At 36.3% G+C, this 21,423-nt stretch overlaps 1 protein-coding gene across 5 annotated transcripts in view; it reads left to right on the forward strand.

The window, feature by feature from the left end:
* Positions 1–21,423, forward strand: part of INTU (inturned planar cell polarity protein) — a 73,387-nt gene that overhangs the window by 47,980 nt on the left and 3,984 nt on the right. Inside the window, exons 9-15 of one of the 5 annotated variants that reach the window (XR_011073961.1) lie at positions 3,446–3,499; positions 9,696–9,758; positions 10,586–10,807; positions 11,427–11,882; positions 12,909–13,006; positions 16,082–16,261; positions 16,790–16,851. Coding sequence is in view for 2 of the 5 variants with exons in the window: in XM_068543415.1 (XP_068399516.1) it covers positions 3,446–3,499; positions 9,696–9,758; positions 10,586–10,807; positions 11,427–11,882; positions 12,909–13,006; positions 16,790–16,979; positions 20,065–20,222 (1,241 nt within the window). In the remaining 3 variants the exon portion in view is untranslated. Of the gene's footprint in view, positions 1–3,445; positions 3,500–9,695; positions 9,759–10,585; positions 10,808–11,426; positions 11,883–12,908; positions 13,007–16,081; positions 16,262–16,789; positions 16,980–20,064; positions 20,223–21,423 lie in introns of those variants that run through there. The other 4 variants (XM_068543415.1, XM_068543416.1, XR_011073962.1 and 1 more) reach the window with 4 other exon arrangements.

A 21,423-nucleotide genomic window follows, 5' to 3' on the forward strand; every position in this document is an offset into this window, starting at 1 on the left:
TTGTAATTAGCTTTTGCCCTGTGCCAGAGATAGCTCACTAAAGGTAAGATTCATGATGGTTAAACATTATCAATGTGACTTTAGTCGTTTCTGTACATCCAAAATAACTTTACTGTTGAATGATTGAAAAGCTCATTTCAGACATTTTCATCAACAGTAATGTATTTAGCCACAGCATTTGTAATAGTATTAATGAGGCACTATGCCATAGCAGTTCCCTGCCCATGAAGAAACCCAGGTTATGTTGTAGTAATATCCCAATTCAAGATTCTGCTCTTCATGGAATTCTACAATGTATGATCAAACAAATGCCTTTTGAAGTTTAATAATAATTTAAACAGATATATCAGTCCCTTTGCTCAGTTTCCTCATCTGTAAAATGGGAACAATAATACTACCTACTTCATAAAGAAGTTATGAGTTATCACACATAAAATGCTTAGAATCATGCCTGGCACTTTGTAGTTGTAATTATAGCTGTGAGAGTACTATTATATAATGATTATTTGGAGGGAGTTGAGGGGTTAAAGCATATTTAAAGGAAACTTTACCTTCTTGTATTCTTTTTTTGTCCTTGCCTTTGTCAACTGCCCCCTGCTGCATTTTGTATCTCAGGCCAATGATTATCATTTTCCTAAATCATATAATAACTAAAAAGTATGAGATAAAACTAAAAGTATGAGATATATAATTCTACTCCCATCAGTGTTTTCATAAGAAATGATAAGTGTTCAAAATAGACAGAATTTAACTAGATAACCTTACGTTTAAGATAGAAAGATGCTGTTTCCACAGTTTGTCTCATGCCCATTCTGGGGTCTTTTTCTTCTGAAAGACACAAGGCCGCTTTTCGTGAGTCAGAGTTGCCATCTCATGAGGCCTGTCGGTCTGGTCTTGCCACGTTCTTTCCCCTGTCTCAGAATCTCTTCACTAAAGAAATCTCTTCCCTCAGAATATATAGTCTCTTCTGTGAGAGTAGAGGTACTTAATGTTTGTAGGGGCAAAGTCTTTAGACTTTGGATATATTAAGATTAAATATTATTTTCCTTCTAAGAGTTCTTGTTTAAGACATTTAAAATATAGCCTATTTTGGTCTTATAAATTCCATGTGAAGGCTACCTCCTGTATTCAGATTTCTTTTTTATTGGAGGTTTTTTCCCTTAATTTGACATATATTTGATTAAAAGGACTGTATGCTTTTATTTCAGCCTAAAAGAATATCAATGTGAGAAATCACTGTGAATTCTACTGTATATATTTTTTAATCTTTTGACTTAAATCATACCTGTTGCTTATCTCACCAAAGCTCTGGTTGTCTTTGTCCTTGTTGAGTTGGACACTACTGTATGCAGATCAGCCTTCATTGTGCCAGGTACTCAGATTTGTGCTGTGCTTTGGGAATCCAGAAAAGTCCTCTGGATGCTCTCAGTTTAGTTGGGTAGGTGGAATTAATATACGGGAAACAATGAGGATATAGCTTAGACATTTTCTATATTTTGTATTCTGATTAAGAGAATTAAGAACAATATTTTTGCAAAGAGATAGATACCTTCTGATAAAGTGATCTAAAAGTCTCTGATGAATGTGAAGTCTAAAATACATAATAACCCTTAAAGTTTTTGTTTTTGTTTTACCAGCAAACTCAAAGAACTCACACACTTTCCTTTTGCCTTTGAGATTTCTTACTGTGTGAAAAATAGTAGGGTTTACTGACTATATATATTCTAATGGAAAATATTAAGGAATTTTATGCCTTGAGAAATCTAGTTAAAAACATATGTGTGTGTAAGGTAATTTGTGCCTGGTTAATTTTAGGTGGAAGTAGTTGGTTTTAACTTGGAAAAAAATGTACTTGTTCTGAGTTTAGTATATGATGAAGTCGCACTTCTGTTTTCTTTCCCAGAGAACTTCCTTATTTTGTTTGTTTGTCAGATTTTTAAAAAAATAAATTTTCCTAAGATACACTGGAATAATAAAGAGAAAAGATATTTTACTTTTTCTCTTAAGGAATATGAAGAAGCAATTATAGTAACCTTGTATATTAGCCTGTAGAGTTCAGTAGCAGGAATAGCAACCTGTTAAACATTAATGTCTCTGAGATCAAAAATCACAAGTAGGTAATTTTCTTTTTGTCGTATAGTTTTTCACAAGGGAAACTATAGCCACAAAAAGGAGAACATGAAGTATTTGCTAGATGCAGAAAAAAGTAGGTCACAAATGAGTAATAAGTCATGCCATATGAAAAGCATTGAAAGGCATGACTAATGTTTCCACAGCTTTTGTCGTCTCAGTAAGACACATTTGTGAAACAGTCCTGCAGAAAGTGCCTTGGCCTTAAAAAACAAAACAGGGATTATTTTTCACAAATACTGTATATGCTACAAGCTTCAACTGTCAATAGTTTCCAATTTATATATATGCATTACAGATTAAACTGCAGATTAAATTTATTCTGTTTTTAAATTTTGAATGCTTCAGGGAGGGACAAATACATGAAAGAGTTCAGGCAAATTCCATAGAAACAAAAGCTAAATCCTAAGTAAGAGATTTTTCTAATAACTCTGTAGGGTGGTTAAACTGTGCCAGATTCCAGGGGAACACTTGCCTTCATGATTTAATCCGTGAATAAAGATTAACAGTCTTTTTATACAAAACATAGGAGGGAGACAGAGAAGAATGTTGGATTATTGGATTTTCCAAGAATCCAACTGTTGAAAAATATATAGGAAATAGAAAAATAAAAACAATTCATAATAGACTGGCTACATTCAGACTGATTTTTTTTCCTCTTAAGATTTTTAAAATGTTAAAAATTTTTCTGGGTTTCCCTGGTGGCGCAGTGGTTGAGAGTCCGCCTGACAATGCAGGGGACATGGGTTCGAGCCCTGGTCTGGGAGGATCCCGCGTGCCGCGGAGCAACTAAGCCCGTGTGCTACAACTGCTGAGCCTGAGCGTCTGGAGCCTGTGCTCCGCAACGGGAGAGGCCGCGACGGTGAGAGGCCCGTGCACCGCGATGAAGAGGGGCCCCCGCTTGCCGCAACTGGAGAAAGCCCTCGCACAGAAACGAAGACCCAACACAGCCATAAATAAATAAATAAACAAATACTTTAAAAAAAAAATTTTTTTTTCTAACAGAACTGTAAAGCAGCTTTTTAACCTCATAAATTAGTTTGCATTGAGTACAGAGTGAAGTCCATTTTGCAATAACTGAGATTTAATTGAAAAATGCCTATAAGTTAAAATACATTAATTTTTTTTTTTTTTGTAATCGCAAAGCTTAAAAGCAAGATGTTCCATGTGGGGACATTTCTTAAGTAACACAAAGGAGAGAGATATATTTATTCAATTCTTCAAGTAATTATTAAGCAATTTTATATGGTCATTACTAAAAAGTAAGTAATATGAGTTAAATGTTTGTGTTACTCTTTTTTTTTTTCTCACATAGGTGGAATTAGACACAGCATTGAGTGACTTGGAGGCTGCAGATTTTGCAGAACTGGTAAGAGAAGCAGTGGATTTTAGGAAAGGTTCATTGTTGATTTCTTATTTTGTAAATCAGTCATTATTCTAAGTATTTTCCAAGGGGGCAGGTAATAATCTTGGAATACATAACATTAGGTTTCTATATTGAAATGGACAAAATCTATTTTGCTTGCCTTAAGATTTTCTGTTCAGTTAAAAATATTTGTTACGTAATGTATACGTGATGATTAATTACATTAGTATCGTTTGGAACCGGGATTTGAGAGAAAGGATACGCATGTAATATTGGCTGGTAGTATGGTTTTTGATCTTTTTAAAAAACTATTGATATATTTTCTAGCTCTGTCCACTAGAGCACCACTATCACCCAGGCCATGGTGTATAAATAATATTTCTCGCTAAAGGGAACCAAGACTCGTATGAGAAATGACTGAGTCCAGATTTAGGGCTGACAATGTACAAGATAAGCCTGGCAACATCTTGTTATATCAGACATCCAGGAAGCTTTCAAAAAGTCATAGGGTTAACTTAGGGTTCAAGTAATCAGGAGGGACCTTGAAGAGGCTCCCTCTTGAGCATCTATAAGGACAGTAACTTGAAGCACATTAGATATGTCTAAGTCCATGAGTTCATAATGGTACTAAAGAAAAAAAGAAAGTTCTTGGTCAACTTTGGAGGATGCTAAGGAACTAATACATTATTGTGAAAACTGGTAATTAAGGAGAAAGAATCAAACATTTATCTGCCTTTCCTATCTGAACCATACCTCAAGGTTACCAAATAGAGATGAGGGGGAGTTTCTCTTTATGAAGTGGTCTACCTAACATATCAAGAAAGAATGACAGAATTGGAATACCATCATTTTTCAATTCCCCTCAGTGAGTTAAAGGATCTAAGCAATGATCATCAGTAGCTGTTAACATCACAAAAAGAAAGTCAGCCAGATAGTATGTGGTTCCTGATGGAAGCACACAAACCACCTATGAAATATACCTGATCACGCCTCCAGGTCTAACTACCAGTTTACAGGAAATACAGGGGAAGAGGGACATGTTAAATGACCCCATTTGGGGCAGGGGGATTGCAGTCAGCAAAATTCAGACTAGACAAAACAGGACGGTTTCTTCAACAAATAAATTTGTTGAAGAAGGTGAGGGGGTGGGCGTGGGATTAGGAGAAGCTGAGACAGACCTATCAGTCATAAGAGACTCAAGAAACATATCAACCAATTTCAGTATATGGACCTTACTTGGATCCTGATTCAAGCAAGCAAAAATTTTTAAAACATCTATGAGACAATCAAGGAAATGAAAACACTGTTAACTGGATATTAGGTGGGAATAATTCTCTAGATGTGGTAATGATATTATGGTTATGTATTTTTTAAAGTCCTGTTTTAGAGATGCATTCTAAAGTATTTACAGATGAAATGATATAACATCTGGGATTGATTTTGAAATAATTCACCAGGGAGAGGAAAGAAGGAGAGAGGGATAGAGATGAAACAAGATTAGCTATGTACTGGTCATTTTTTAAGCTGGGTGATGATGGGCACATAGGAACTAATTATACTATTTTTTTTTTTGTATATGCTAAAATTTTCAGTAATTAAAGTCTTTATAAAGTAAATGGGAAGTTAGGAAGTAGAAGCAGTGAGGCTGGATCATTCTTCAACAGATTGCTGGTAAATGTGGGGAGAGAATATTAGCTTAAGGGGTGGCTTAGTCTTAGCTAAGATCCTGAGCAAATGGAAGGGTATTTTGTTTGTAAAAATAGTGGAAATTAAAGCAAGGTGAACTCTTCATAGGTCATAAATTTTTTCACTAATGGAAAAAAAAAATTAGCTAGATACTAATCATTAGGAGCAGTTTAGATCTAAAATATTCAAATATCTGGGTTTTTAGGAACCTATATCCAATAGGTTTAATTAAAACTCTAATTCCTGCATTTATAGAACATCATTTTAATGAGCAGTGGAACTAACTATGGCTAGAAAAAGATCTATTGGGATTCCTTGGATACAATGTCAAGACACAGTACATAAAAGAAAAAAGTTGATAAATTGAGAATGTAAAATGATACATTTACTTTGGAAAACAGTTTGGCAGTTTCTTAATAACCTAAACATACACCTACCATATAATTCTGCCTTTCTATTCCTATCTAATTACCCAAGAGAATTGAAAGCTGTGTCAGTACAAAGACCTGTAAACAAATGTTCGTAACAGCTTCATTTTTAATAGCCAGAGACTATTCAAATAACTCAGGTGTCCATCAACAGGTGAATAGGCAAAACAAATTGTGGTATATTCATGCAATGGAATAATATTAAGCAAAAGAAATTGGCAGGGGGTGTTGATGGAACTGTTCTATATCTTGATTTTGGTGGCACACAGTTGTACACATTTGTCAGAACTTGCAGAATAATTCACAGTGAGTTTTACCTTAATTTAAAGAAAAAGAAGGATCTATTCTAAACTTTTTGTGAAATTAGATTTAAGATTTAATCTTATATTTTAATTCTGTTTCCTTTTCTTTAGTTGTTTTAAATTATTATTAAGGTATAATTTATATTCAGTACATTCTTCTATGCCGTTTTATAGTTAGTCCCTCTCCCTACCCCCATCCTCTGGCAACCACTGATCTGTTTTCTGTCCACATTGTTTTACCTTTTCTGGAATGTCATATAAGTTGAATCATATGGTAGATAATATTTTGGGTCTGACTTTTTTTTAAGTAGGAAGTTAAAATATGTATTTTTATACAAATATTACATGAGTACATTTTTAGGGAAAAGTACAAACAACAAACATAAACCTAGCATTTTGCTTGACCACTCATACATCAAAACCAGCCCTATTCTTAGAGTTAACCATTGTTATCAGTTGATATATATTCTTGGTAACCTTGTATTTATGATCATACACTGAAGTAATTTTGTCTGATAATGTTCAGTATAGATGATGCTTTCACTCTGCTAGTAGGCATATAAACTCATGCAACCTTTCAGGAAAGCAATCTGGCAAAATACGTTAAAAATATATATCCTCTGATCTCGGAATTCAACCTCCAGGACCTTATCAACTAAGGAAAATATCAGGGATGTAGACAAAATTTCTTTATAGGAATTATCTGCACAACACTGTTTATACCGTGAAAAATTACTGGACACAAATTAAAATACCACATTATGGAATCTGTTAAATAATACATCCATTAAAATCATGTTTAGAAAACTGTCTATTGACATGAAAAAATGTTCAAGATCATTTCCTAAGGAAAAATCAGGGTCCAAAACTATACACATAAAACAGCTTGCCCACACCCGTTTGGATGGCTACCATTAAAAACAAGCAAACAAACACCCCAGAAACACCAAGTGTTGGCGAGGATGTAGAAAAATTGGAACCCCCGTGCACTGTTGGTGGGAATGCAAAACAGTGCAAATGCTATAGAAAACAGCATGGTGGCCCCCCACAAAATCAAAACCAGAGCTACCACATGACCCAGCAATTCCATATATTCAAAAGAATTAAAAGCACATTCTTGAAGAGATATTGGCACACCCACATTCACAGCAGCATCATTCGCAACAGCCAAAAGGAGAAAGCAACCCCAGTGTCCACCAACAGATGAATGAACAAACAAATAGACAAAAACCATGGAAAATACATACAATGGAACATGACTCAGCCCCCAAAAGGAAGTAAATTCTGACATAGGCCTCAACATGGTTGAACCCAGAGGACAGATACCACACTAGGTGAACCAAGCCCATCATGAAAAGACAAAGTAGGGACTTCCCTGGTGGTCCAGTGGTAAACAATCCGCCTTGCAATTCAGGGGACACAGGTTCAATCCCTGGGCAGGGTACTAAGATGCCACATGCCACCGGGCAACCAAGCCCACATGCCACAACTACTGAGCTCACGTGCCTCAACTAGAGAGCCTGTATGCCTCAAACTACAGAGCCCACGCATCCTGGAGCCTGTGCACCACAGCTAGAGAAGAGCCACAACTAGAGAGAAGCCCACACACCACAATGAAGAGCCCGCGTGCTGCAATGAAAGATCCCGCATGCCTCAAGAAAGATTCCGTGTGCCACAAGTAAGATCCGACGCAGTCAAAAACAAATAGTAAATAAATCTCAAAAAAAAAAAAAAAAAGACAAAGTAGTGCACAATTCCACCCACAGGAGATGCCTAAAGTAGTCAAGCTCATAAAGACAGAAAGTAGAAGAGTGGATGCCAGGGGCTGCAGGAAGGCGTGGGGAATGGAGAGTTGTTTAATGGATACGGCGTTTCAGTTTTGCAGGAGGAAGAGTTCTGGAGATTTGGCTGTCCAACAGTGTGAATGTACATAACACTGCTGAGCTGTACACTTAAAAATGATTAAGACGGTAAATTTTATATTATGTGTATTTTACCATGATCAAAATTTTAATTAAAATAAAACAATTTTTAATTAATTAATTTCTATTTCATGCTTTTTTAATATTACTGAACACCCAGTTAATCTCATTCCAGAGAAGGGTGACATTTCTGGGGCACAGAAAGAATGGTATTTACAGCTATTTCTCCAATCACATTTACTGCCATGAGCCAAGAACATCCAGTTGATTGCTTAAGGGAATGTATCTCACCTGAAATCCTCTTGGACTGCATGCATAAAATAAAACAGTTTTTAAAAGCTTACCTATAGTGAAGCCAATCAGAGCTTCCAGACCCTCAAAAAGCTTCCAGTGAACTTAATACCTAGTTCTTAAATATGAGGACAGTAAAGCATCACAAGAAATATCTTTGACATAAAGGCAGTCAAAACAAATGAAAAAGGGTGGGCCTGATTTCTTTCACTGAGCATAATGCATTTGAGATTCATTCATGTTGTCTATATCAGTAGTTCAGTCCTTTTTATTGATGATAGTGTTCCATTGTATGACGATATCACAGTGTTTATCCATTCCCCAACTGAGGGATATTTAGATTTTTTTCCAGTTTTCAGTTTTCCTTAGGTTTCGTTGTGTTTTTTTTTTTTTTTCAACTTACAAAAGTAATGCATGCATATTGGTTAAAAATAAATGCAAGCATGGTTATGAAAAACAAATGTCCTCCCTCCTCATCCCTCTCCCCCAGTTCCATCCCCAGTTACAACTGCTCTTACAGTTTGGAATATATTCTTCCAGACCCTTTTCTATACACATACATACCCCCATACAAACCAACACATATGTGTATACATACATGTATATAATTGGGGGTGCTGTTTTTAACAAGACTTAGATCATAGTGAATATTTTGTTCCACAGCTTGCCTTCTTTGCTGAACAATGTATTCTAAAACCTTTTGTGCTTGCTCATATAGATCAACCTTATTTTTTTAAACAGATGTATGATATTCTGTGATGTGAACATAACCTTATTTCCTTAACCATTTTCCATTGTTGAACTTTAGCTCCAGTTTTTGCATATTACAAATTCTACTCTTAACTTTTTATACAAACATCTTGAATCTCTTGTTCAAGTATTCTGTAGATTTCTAAAAGAGGAATTACTCAAAGACTACGTGTATTTAATTTTTTTTTTTTACGTACTGCTCAGTTGCCCCCAAATAGGTTGTACCAATTTGTACTTTCAAAAATAGTATATGGTAATATTGGATATTTTAGGGGATGTCCAGTAGAAGCATTTTGTCTTAGTAGATTTCTTTCAGTCCCTCTTGGGGTAAGAAATCTTATGTTCTACTCTTAGATGTCTCTAATCAACATTATCTTACAAGAATCAAAAATAAGATTGTTCTCAGTCAAAAATAAATATATAGGCACCTTATGTCTCACCCTAATAGCCTAATATATTGATTTCTAAAGAAGGCACTATGAAAAGTTCAGTTACTACAAGGACCTGCTGTTCAGGGAACTATATTCAATATCTTGTAATAACCTATAAAGGAAAAGAATCTGAAAAAGAATGTGTGTGTGTGTGTGTGTGTGTGTGTGTAACTGAATCACCTTGCTGTACAACTGAAACACTGTAAATCAACTATACTTCCATAATAAATAAATAAATACTAAAAGAAGAAGAGATAAGTTACTTAAGAATGTAATTTCCATTTTAACTGTTGTAGCTTAACTAGGATTTTTTTAAATCATAAAAAATATATATATACATATAAATAAAATTTTATATATATATAAATCCACTGTGGTTTTTCCCCCAGTCTGAGGATTACTATGACATGAGACGGCTATATACAATTTTGGGCTCTTCTCTATTTTACAAGGTAAGTTGAAGCTTGAAATTTTTATATATGTCGTACTGCTATATGAACAGACCTAAAGTAAATTTTCTCAAATTCTTACAAACATGAAAAATACATTTATCTCTTTTTCTCTGAATGTAGGTACCATAAAATTTAGATCTTAAAACAAGACTTGTACCTACGTATTTACAAATACAATAAATATTTCTGGTTTCATTACATTTTAAAGCATTTACAAACGTGTAAGAGAGAAACAGTACTCAAAGAACCAAGTGTATATGAGAGAAGAGCAATACTACTTTGTTGATTTCCTTTTGCAATCATGTGGTTTTTTTCCTTATCTTCAGAAAATAACTATGCATCTTGTAAATTTTCTAACATTAAGTAGTTGACTTCCATGTAAAGCAAGTTAAACATCAAATGAATTTAAGTGTTTTAATTTTTAAAAAAGATTTTTAAGCACAATATAAAACATATCTAAAGAAGAATCAAACAATACAGAGCTGTAAGCAGTGAAAAGTAAGTCTCTCCCCACCTCGACTCCTGCTTCTCCACTTTTCATCTTCAGAATTCAGTGCTTTTGTAATTTTGCCAAATTCTCAGGCTAGTGCTACTTAGAGGTGATCTTGCTTTATGCTAAAGTGTACCTGTTATAGACTTAAGTTATCCCAAATACTTGCTGTCTAGTTGAAAAAAACACCTATTTTTACTATGTCTTCATTTATTCCATTTGAAACTGGAATATTTTAAGCCAACTGAAGAAATACCTATAAAACTCTTAGAACTATATTATAGAATTATTGCTTTATGTCACTAGTTGACTTTTATTCTCTGTGGTTAAATTCAAGGGTTATTTGATATGCAGTCATTTGCCTAAGGATGATCTTATTGATATTGCTGTATACTGTCGCCACTATTGCCTACTGCCTTTAGCAGCAAAACAAAGAATTGGTCAGTTGGTAATATGGAGAGAAGTATTTCCTCGACATCACCTCCAACCTTCTACAGACTCAAACACTGAAGTCTTTCAGGAACCTGAAGGGAGGTATTTTTTGCTAATTGTTGGCTTGGTAAGTTTACCTTAGTTTTTCTTGGGATTTTTTTTTTTTTTTTTTGCCATTTACAGACTAAATAAATACACAAACAAAAATGATAATTTAAAATTATAACCATGTCAAATAGTAGTATTCAAACAAAATGTTATGTGCCCTTATTTCTTTTCTTTTGTATCCATTTAATACTCATAGAGAAATATTAATGAAACTCAAGATAAGATTTTAGCAGGTTCTTAAGATCTTTTGTTCCCATTTCTATAAAAACAGAGGTTTTATCTTCTAGTTTGTTTTGGGAAATAGACATGAAAAGAACATATAACCAGAAACAGAATAAATATGTGATTGTAAATGAAAGGACTACCAATTATTGAGGCTCTTTGAAAGCTACCTTAGGGAATTCCATGTGTCAAAAGTGGCAGTTGATGGTATATCAGGATAAGGCAATGTGAGATTTGTTTTCAAGGGTGATCAAGAAGCATTGAGGATAACTAAGAAGGGGAGGGAGGATTTTTCAATAATCATCACACGATTATGCCCCATGCCCATATCTGTTTAGTATTCATAAATTTATACATGCATGTTACATACAAATATTTTCATGTAGCTAAACCTATATTAATTTTTTTTCTTGTAGAGACATTATATGTTGTGTGTGCTATTAGAAGCTGGAGGCTGTGCATCCAAAGCTGTTGGGAATCCTGGACCGGACTGTATGTATGTGGATCAGGTCAAAACAACTCTTCACCAGCTGGAAGGGGTAGATTCCCGCATAAATGAACGGCTAGCCTCTTCTGCAACCCCCTGTTTGTCTTGTGCTGACTGGTTTCTTGCTGGATCACATGAAAAATTAGATAATTTAACAACCTCCCCTATCCTCAGTAGGCTACAAGGTACTTCCAAAGTAGCAACCTCTCCAACATGCAGAAGAACTCTTTTTGGTGACTATTCCCTAAAGACACGTAAGCCCAGTCCATCCAGAAGTGGAGGATCTGACAGTGGTTGTGAAGGTGGAGAAGGTGTTGGCCTGAGTCCCCACACTGCAGCATCTCAGGGTTCTGATGGTTCAGAGGAAAGCGGGGCCTTGCTTAAGGTGTGTGTTCATTCAAGTGTGTACATTCTGGGAGCTAAGCTGTCTCCCCAGTCCTTACTTCTAATTGCAAGAGAATTTTTAATGGCAGATACTTCTTCATTTGCACTAGTGGTTTTAGTCACTGTTGGCAAACCAACGATTTAGGACCAAAGAAAGAAGAAAATATCAAGTAATAAAACATTACTAGCCCCTTGACAGCTAGGACATCTACTTGACAGTAATTACAAGTAGGGAAACTCTTTAATCCCGCTTTCCATGTTCAACTCTTTCTTTTCTATTCACAGTGATAACAGAAAACATCCTACTTGTGGGGCATTTGGTGGCTGATCTAATTAAATAGCCAAGAAAGTGTTCAGTAGAAACAAGAGAATCAGAAACTTTAAAAAATTATATAGATAGATAGATAGGTAGATAGATAGATAGATTCGATCTCCTAATTCCAAACAATAGAGCACTCTTGGAGCCCTAAGTGGGTATATTTAGGAAGTACTCACATTGGTGGCACTCATTATCCAAGTCTGTGAAATCGGTAGGAAATATAGTCTAGGAGGATTTGGATAGACTTAAAGAGCCCTGAACAACTCCTAAAAGAAATTGAATTAATCTCTAAGATTCAGCCATTTAACAAATATTGATGGAACGTCTACTATGTGCCAAGGGCTATGCTACACAAAGGAGATAAAAAGATGAGTAAGATGCAGCTGTTGCCTTTGAGGAGTGCAGAGTCTAGAGAGGGGGACAAGTATGCATACATATAAATTGTAACAAAATTTGGTGATGGCTCCATTATGGCTCCAGTAGAAGGTTTACAGGGAGAACTGTCATGTCTTCCCATGACATGGCCCTCGGGTCGGGTCACTGTTAGCATAGGATAAGCCAAGAGGTACAAGTTAGCATCAAAACTATTTAAAAGAAACATTGCAAAATAGTAAGTAGTTCTCTTAGAAGGATTTTTAGTTTTACGTCATTTCTCCTGTTTGATTCCATTCTTAGATATAAACAGATCTACTTAATAATACTTTTTAGGTCACTAAAAAGAAGTCTGCTCTTCCAAATCCATTTCATTTGGGGAACCTGAAAAAGGACCTTTCAGAAAAAGAACTGGATAAATATAACACAATGAAGTAAGAAACTTCCTTGTTTTATTCTTTTTTCACTTAACTCTGTGTCTTCGAGGAAATGTTACAACGAAAAAGTGCTATTCCATAACATATAGAGATTTTATTCAACCAATGTAATTATGATATCTCTTACATATGAAAGGTAATAGCTATGCTATTTCTTTAATATCTTTCATTATACATATAGGAAACATACTCATAAGAAATAAAAAGCATACAAAGTAGTACTTCAAAATATGAAAGTTCCCACTTATGTCTCTTCCACAGGTAACCTCCCTTTTGTGTGTCTAGTTTTTACATTAGAGTTTACTATTTTTAGACTCTGGTGGATGCTGTGTTTTTGCAGATAGTCCTTAGCCCCGGGCACTCATTCCCAGTGCTTGAGAGTGATGGCTGCTAATGGCTCATGCATGGCTTAGTCCCTCCCCTGGCCTTGTCCTATTTGGAAGTTTACTGACTCCGCCAAGGTTACAACCTCTCTGTAAGAGTAGCCTACATCTAATGACTAATAGATAAGTAAGTACAAAGGCTTGGCCCCTACTTAAATTCAGGACAGCTCTAAAAGGCCATCCAAGCTTCCGTGTTCCCGGTGGTATCTGTTGAGACCTCTGTCTCAACTGCGGCACGGTTCAACTTCTCCCAGTGCTCAGTCCTTCAGTCTTACCCCCACAGGTGTTGTTTCCAAGCATCCCCCCTGATAAACTTCCTCCCTGCATATCTCCCGATCAGAGTCTGGGGCCAGAGAACTGAGCCTATGACACCCTCTTTAGAAAACAGGTGAAACGTCAAATTTACAGTAAGTAGGGAATTCTCATTTAAAAGGAACTAAGTGAGAGGAGCATGTGTAACAGCTTAATTATTAAAATATGAAATGTTACATATTTACTTCTTGTTGGGCAAGAACAAGAACACTATTATGTGGTGACAAGCTGGTCTTCCTGAGCTTCGTCTGCTATTTAATTACAATGTCATGCATGGTATCAACTTGTGTAACAAACTCAATTGCACACTGGTTTTTTTTTTTTTTTTTTTTGGCCGTACCACGCGGCTCGCGGGATCTTAGTTCCTTAACCAGGGATTGAACCCGTGCCCTCAGCAGTGAAGCACAGAGTCCTAACCACTGGACCACCAGGGCATTCCCTCAATTGCGCACTTTTATTTGAACAAGTAGACATATACAAATAGAATTCCCATTAAAAAAAAGAAGTTCAGAGCTACCGCCTTCTTGATCGTTGAAACATTTTATAATAAGTTCAAATATATATCTCACAGAGTTGTCAGGAAAAGCCTTTTTCCTGAAGTCAGGGCAAAAGCAAGGTAATTTGTCTACATAAAATAATGCACTGGAAATATTGATATAATGTGTTAAAATTTGGAATTTAATGCCTTCCAATATGATGTTTAATTTTTTAATAGTTAAAAATGTTTTTTAATCAAAGAAATCTAAATCAAACCTTTGTTGGAAGCCTGAAATACCTTCCCCAACCCTAGTCTTCCATTTAACAAAAACTACTGCTCTGAATTTTTATTACCTCCATATCTTATTTTTTAAATATGTATGTGTGTTATTTGGGCTTTATCTCTAGTAAAAAGAAACTCTTTTTCCAAGTTTATAACGTAAGTTTATAGTATAATTTAACATAAATTTATAATTATGTTAAATTAAGCATAAAGTAATATGTGATGTAAATCATAGGCTCTCCTATTTAAAAGGATGCTACAGATGCATACTTATTCTCTTTATTAACATGGAAAGATCTTCAAACTATGTAGTTAATTTTAAAAGTGTGATATAAACCAGTGTGTAATATATTATCCTAATTTGTATGTGTTTTTGTAAAATAAAAATATATAATATACTAAAAACAATAATATACAGAAAACATTTCATTCAGTAACCAAGTCCTATCCATTCTGCATGGATCCAACCCCTAATGGTCCTACCCTAGATCAAGCTCCTATTCTCTCACCTGGTTGTATTGCAATGGGCTCCCAACTCCCAGCCTACCCTGAATACATTCTCTGCTATAGGAGCGACCTTTCTGAAGAACTAATCTGATTTAATCTGCATTTTTTTGAACAAATATTTGTCTTCCCAGTGAGTAATTGCTTGTTTGATGATTTTTAAACTTTCGGTTTATACACTGAGTGAGTTAATATACACTGAGTTGATTTATGGTTTTCAAGCACTAGACCTGCTCGTTTTGTCGTGGGGTTGTTTTCAGAGAAAATTAAGGAAGTTAACACAAATGTTAATTCTAAACTTCCCTAAATAGGAATCTTATTAATTAATGATTCCTATTAAGAATTAATGATTCTTATTAAGAATCATTTCTGTTCTATACCTTTTCTTGAATTTGGTGACCTCAGGATTAAAATATATGTTTTACATTATTTTCCTTTTTGAATAATTATAATTTTTTTCATTTTGATTATTTTACTTGATGGAAAAAATATCAGCCACCAGTGTTAATGAGCCAACCACCCTATGGAAAAGTATGAGAAAAATTTGTAGATGATCTCCTTCCCTGCCTATTCCTGGTCTCTAAAGAGAACCAAGAGCATTAGTTAGTGATCAAAAGTTATTCTGATCTTGCTGCCTAATTAACAATTTAACAGGAATTTGGTTATCATGGATGACTGAGGCAGTATTTAGGCTAAGAGCTGAAATATGCCCTTGCTTTGCCTCTGTGCTATGGCTGGAAGAAAAATCAACTAAATGAATTTTTTTAATAGACATTAGAATGAGAATAGAGCAGCCTGAGTGTTTGAGATGCAGATGGGGAATTGCTGTCCATTTATTTAAAGATTGCCAATCAGGAAAAAGCAAGGTATAGTGGAGTAGAGTCAGTTAAGCTCTGACACTTAGCTACGTGGCCTCAAACAAGTTAATCCAAGTCCTCTGAACATTGATTTCCTCACGGTTGAAATGAGGATAGTAATGTTTAATATCTTACAGGGTCCTTATGAGAATTAAGTCTAAGGTATTTTAAAGCACCTACCCTGGAACATAGAAGACATTCAGTATATGATAACTATTGCCATTATTTCATTGTTGCTGTTATTGTCGCTCTTTAGGTCTTCTTACTGCTGGCAGAAATAAGCAGTATTTATAGGTTCTGCTGTCCTGTCTGAGATCTCAGTAGGGGAAGAAAGGATGGAGAAGAAGAATGGAGAAGTGAAAATAGTAAGAGAACATAGAAGAGAAGGAAGACTGTAATGATAAGAAGTAGTAGAATACTTCTAGCAATTGCCATGGTATTCTAAAATATTAACTCAGCTTTGCAGTTGGTAATAATAATTTTATTTTTCTTCAGGATCATCAGTTTGACTATCGTCGTAAGAGACTTTAATGCTACTAACTGAAAAGCTTAGTTTATTGGAAGGTGTTTTTATTTGTGGTCCACGCTAGACATACCTTGTTTATGGCTTGTAGGTATCTGGGCCAGACATGGGCTGAGTTATTCATTACCAACCATGGAAAAAGAGGAGTTTAGCCAGTTTGGGTTGTTTAGCAAAGGGATGATTAAGTTACTTGCAAATGAATTGGTGTTTATTTATCCTTGCGTGACATGTAGTGTTTGCCTCCATTAAGGGAATTGATAATAGCCCTAGCCTGTATTTCAGATAAGGAGGAAGAGGAAATTCAATGTTTGGCCTAGTTTCCCTTCCCTAATTACACTCCTAATATTCTTTTGTAGTTAAAAGCTTATTAGATGTCTACAACATTCAAAATGAAGCAACATTTTTAAGTTTACTTCTAATATCTTTTTTTTTCTTTTCAAGATTGACGTCTGGTCCTGAGAACACACTTTTCCACTATGTTGCCTTAGAAACAGTGCAAGGGATCTTTATTACTCCTACCCACGAAGAGGTGGCACAGCTAAGTGGCTCTATCCACCCTCAGCTGATAAAAAATTTCCATCAGTGTTGTCTCTCCATTCGTGCAGTTTTCCAACAGACATTGGTTGAAGAGGTAGGGCACTGCTATAAATATAATTTTCTGCCAGTTTATTTCGAGACCTCTAAATATTCTCTCTAAAACTCTTTAATCAATATGTCCAGCAATGACTGTTGTCATTTATTTATTTATTTATTTTTTTAAATGGTTTTCCTTTTTTTTTTCTTTGATTTTTATTTATTATTTATTTTTTGCTGTGTTGGGTCTTCATTTCTGTGCGAGGGCTTTCTCTAGTTGCGGCAAGCAGGGGCCACTCTTCATTGCGGTGCGCGGGCCTCTCACTATTGTGGCCTCTCTTGTTGCGGAGCACAGGCTCCAGACGCGCAGGCTCAGTAGCTGTGGCCCACGGGCCCAGCCGCTCCGCGGCATGTGGGATCTTCCCAGACCAGGGCTCGAGCCCGTGTCCCCTGCGTTGGCAGGCAGATTCTCAACCACTGCACCACCAGGGAAGCCCTCATTTATTTTTTTTAACAGTCATTCCATCTACCTTGAATGCCAAAGGATTATATTCACTGTACTTAACTTTAAAACTTTGTTTCATAATTCTGAGTTTGATGTCCCAGATTACTATTTCAGGAAACAGTGGACCTGTGTGTTTTCTATAGCAAAGTAGAACATAGTAGTTTGTAATGTAAACTTGCCTCCCATATTTGACCCAACCATTTCTCAGACAGTTATCTCTACCATTTGGTAACTGATAATTCTTTAAGTATTCAACCAGCAGGATAAGGTATTTTGGAACAAAAGGGAATAAAGTATAGCAGTAGGCGCAATACTGTTATGTTTCAGCCACTTGGTTGTTTGGTTGCTTGCTTGCTTGCTTGCTTTTCAATCCGGGATGAAGTTTCATTTAATATTGTACCTCTGGATAAGTAGTAATGTTGTATACAATTAAAATATCAATTAGATAGTTTTAATAGCAGGGAAAGATGTGTTGATTTCTTGAAAAGGATAAACATACAGAAGTTTATTTGTGACTGGTCAAACATCATACTGCCAAAAAAAAAAAAAAAAAAACTCCCTGAAGAATGATTGTAATGTACATAGCAATACGTGTACTAAGGATGCTAAATTTGTGAAGAATTTAGGCTTAAAGGTAGAAGTAAAGTGGGCTGGGAGTAAGGAATCCTGGACTGAGCCTTATTAAGTCTTCCTATTTTCTCAGCTATAAAGTGAGTGAGCTGAATTATATCATCTCTTAGGACTCATTCAGCAGTAAAATTCTTTGTCTTACAGGATTTCTTCTTCGAGCTATCAGAAGTTGGTATTCAACAAAATGTTATGTTTGACTATATATGTCTATGTGTTTTGCATTGTTAGGCTCCTCCTTTCCTGTTTAACATACTGATAGATTCTATAAGGTTTATTTCATTAACTTATTTAGTAATATTTGGTAATATAAATTAGGCTTCCCCATATTATTTAAATATTGAGGTACCTGCTACACACCAGATACTACTCAAGATGCTGGGGATACAGCAGTGAACAAAACAAAGTCTCTTTCCTCATGAAGCCTGTATTCTAACAGGGGAGGCTAATGAATTAGCAAGCAGTGTAATATATCAGGTAGGGTAAGTTTCAAGAGGAGTAATAAAACAGAGTAAGGTCGAGAGGTGGGGGTTACTATTTTGAAAGATGCCTCTGATCATGTCAAGTAATATTTGAACAGAGACCTGAGTAAAGTGAGGGACCAAGCCATGTGGCAGATGTGGAGGCACAGCTTCCAGGCAGAAGGAACAGCAAGTACAAAGCCCCAGAGGTAGGGTGGCTGAGAGAGCCCTGGAATGGGCTGAGTAGGGAGGAGAGTGGTAGGAGTTGAGATGGCCAAGGTAGCAGGGCCAGGTGATGCATGGCCCAATAGATTAGGGACCCTGGGCTTTGTTTGGAAGAAGATGGGAGGTTCTTGGGCAGTTCTGAGCAGAGCAGGGACGTGATCCTTAGTTTTGAAAGGATCCCTCATGCTACTGTGAACGAGCTTGTAGGGTGGAGAGGGTGGAGGCAGGGACCAGTTAGGAGCTGTGGAAATTCTCAAAGCAAGAAGTCAGTGGCTTCTGGATCTTGAATATATTTTGGAGGATGAGCCGAAAGGATTTGCTGATGTCTTAAATAAGTATTTTGAGAGAAAGAGCAGAATCAAGGATCACTCCACTGTTTTGGCCTGAGCTTTACAAAAAGTCTTTATGTTCCAAATGAGTCACTGGTTTGCTAATGATTTAATCAGTGGGAAATTTAGAGTATGCTTCAGAGGAAGAGGCAATACTGCTTTAAGTATATGTGTTTTAAGTATATTACAAAATCATCTATTCATTTAGTAACTCATTAGTAATCTGTTCATTAAGCACCTACTGTGTACCAGGCACAGCTGCTTTCAAAGAATACAAAGATGAATAGCATATTTTGTCTGCCCTGGAAAAGAGATTTTAATGTACTGGGAAAAACAAACCTATAAACTGCTGATATAATGTAGCGTAAATACTAATAAGGTAGGGCTGTGAACAAAATGTTCCCTTGGAGAGTCAAGAGAGACTTTATCCGTGAAGTCTCTTTTAGGAGATGGTATTTAAAGTAAGTATGAGGAGACTTCCCTGGTGGCACAGTGGTTAAGAATCGGCCTGCCAATGCAGGGAACACAGGTTCGAGCCCTGGTTCAAGAAGATCCCACATGCCGCGGAGCAACTAAGCCCATGCACCACAACTACTGAGCCTGCGCTCTGGAGCCCGCGAGCTACAACTACTGAGCCCACATGCCACAATTACTGAAGCCCGCGTGCCTGGAGCCCATGCTCTGCAACAAGAGAAGCCACAGCAATGAGAAACCCGCACACCGCAACAAAGAGTAGCCCCCGCTCGCCGCGTGCAGCAACAAAGACCCAACACAGCCAAAAATAAATAAATAAACAAACAAATAAATAAATAAATGTATAAAAAATAATAATAAAGTAAGTATGAGGAAGAATAGAAATTTTCCTGCAGGTAAAGAGAAGAATGTCATTGCAGGCACTTAAAGTATTACGATCAACCAATTCAAATCTATATATAAAACGTTTTAAAGTAACACTATTAATACCAGTTAATACTAATAATACCTATTAATTTACAGAAAAAGAAAGCACTAAATGGTGGAGATCATTCAGGTGCTACAAATTCAGTGTCTTCTCTTAACCCTGTGAAAGAACATGGTGTATTGTTTGAATGCTCACCTGAAAACTGGACTGATCAGAGAAAAACACCACCAGTTATGGCTTACTGGGTAGTAGGGTAAGTGGAAAAAAATATTAAAAAGTGACAGAAAAGTGGTAATGGAGATAAACATTTTCAGATATAGGCATGGAATTATTAATCTAACTATAATATTTTAATGTATTTTAGAATTTTATTTTATTTCCTAAGTATCTCCTTTAAATTGCTCCCAACTCTTTTTCTGTTAAAAAAAAAAAAAGAAGAAAACTTATTCAGTTATCTTACAAAATTGTATTAGTCACACGCTAAAAGGTAATGAGTCCATACTTTCACTGCTATTTCCTTCTCTCTGTCCCTACTTCTTTTCTTCCCTCTCTCCTCCTTTCTTTCCCTCTTCTCTTCCCCTCTCCTTCTCCTACCCCCAACCAACTACAAGACCCTGCCCTCCCTGGCCCCTGCCCACCTGTCTGTTTCCACCTCCTGTCACTCTCTTCTTCCGTCCACTGTGCACAGTCACATTGGATGGGGGATGGTCTGCTTCTTCACCTTTGCATATCTGGCTCCTGGATATTCAGACCAGTGCTAGCATGCCATTGCCTGTTAAAGAGACAAGCCATGATCTCTTGCCCACATTAAAGTGGCTACTCAGTTATTCTCTGTTCTACCACCCCTTTATTCTTAGTTTTCTTGTTTGTTTATGCTCTTTCTACCCCTCACTAGAATGTCAGCTTTATGAGGTCAGGAATTGATCTGTCTTGTCCACCACTGGCACCTGCAACAGCACCTGGCACACAGTCACTTGATAAATATGTAAGGATTTAGTAAATGGAGCTGTGCTTGGCAAAATGTGGTGGTGGGTAGGTGGACTGAAAAACACAAAGCTAAACACAGTCATTGCATCTGATGGTCTTACATCTAGCAGAAGAAATATGAAACATGCTTAAATACCTATGTATATATGGATGCATATTCTATGGAGATAGAGAGAAAGATAGCTGGCTATATATAGTAAAGTAGGTAATACAACCAAACACTCTGGGAATTCCGAGGAAGGGGGGGGAAATCTAAGCTGAGATTATAAAGAAAGGCTTAGAGGTTCCATTGATCTGCTTTAGAAAATGAATTGGATTTGGATAGAGCATTCTAGGAAAAGGATGGGATGAATAAAGATCCAAACAAGGGAAATCATAAGGCATGGCAGTGAGTAGACTGGTTTGCTAGGATGGTAGGGGAATGGCATGTGCAAAGGTGAAGTGAAAGATCAAGCTGGAAAGCTAAG

Source organism: Eschrichtius robustus, chromosome 4, assembly GCF_028021215.1.
Source record: "Eschrichtius robustus isolate mEscRob2 chromosome 4, mEscRob2.pri, whole genome shotgun sequence".
Classification (NCBI taxonomy): Eukaryota; Metazoa; Chordata; class Mammalia; order Artiodactyla; family Eschrichtiidae; genus Eschrichtius; species Eschrichtius robustus.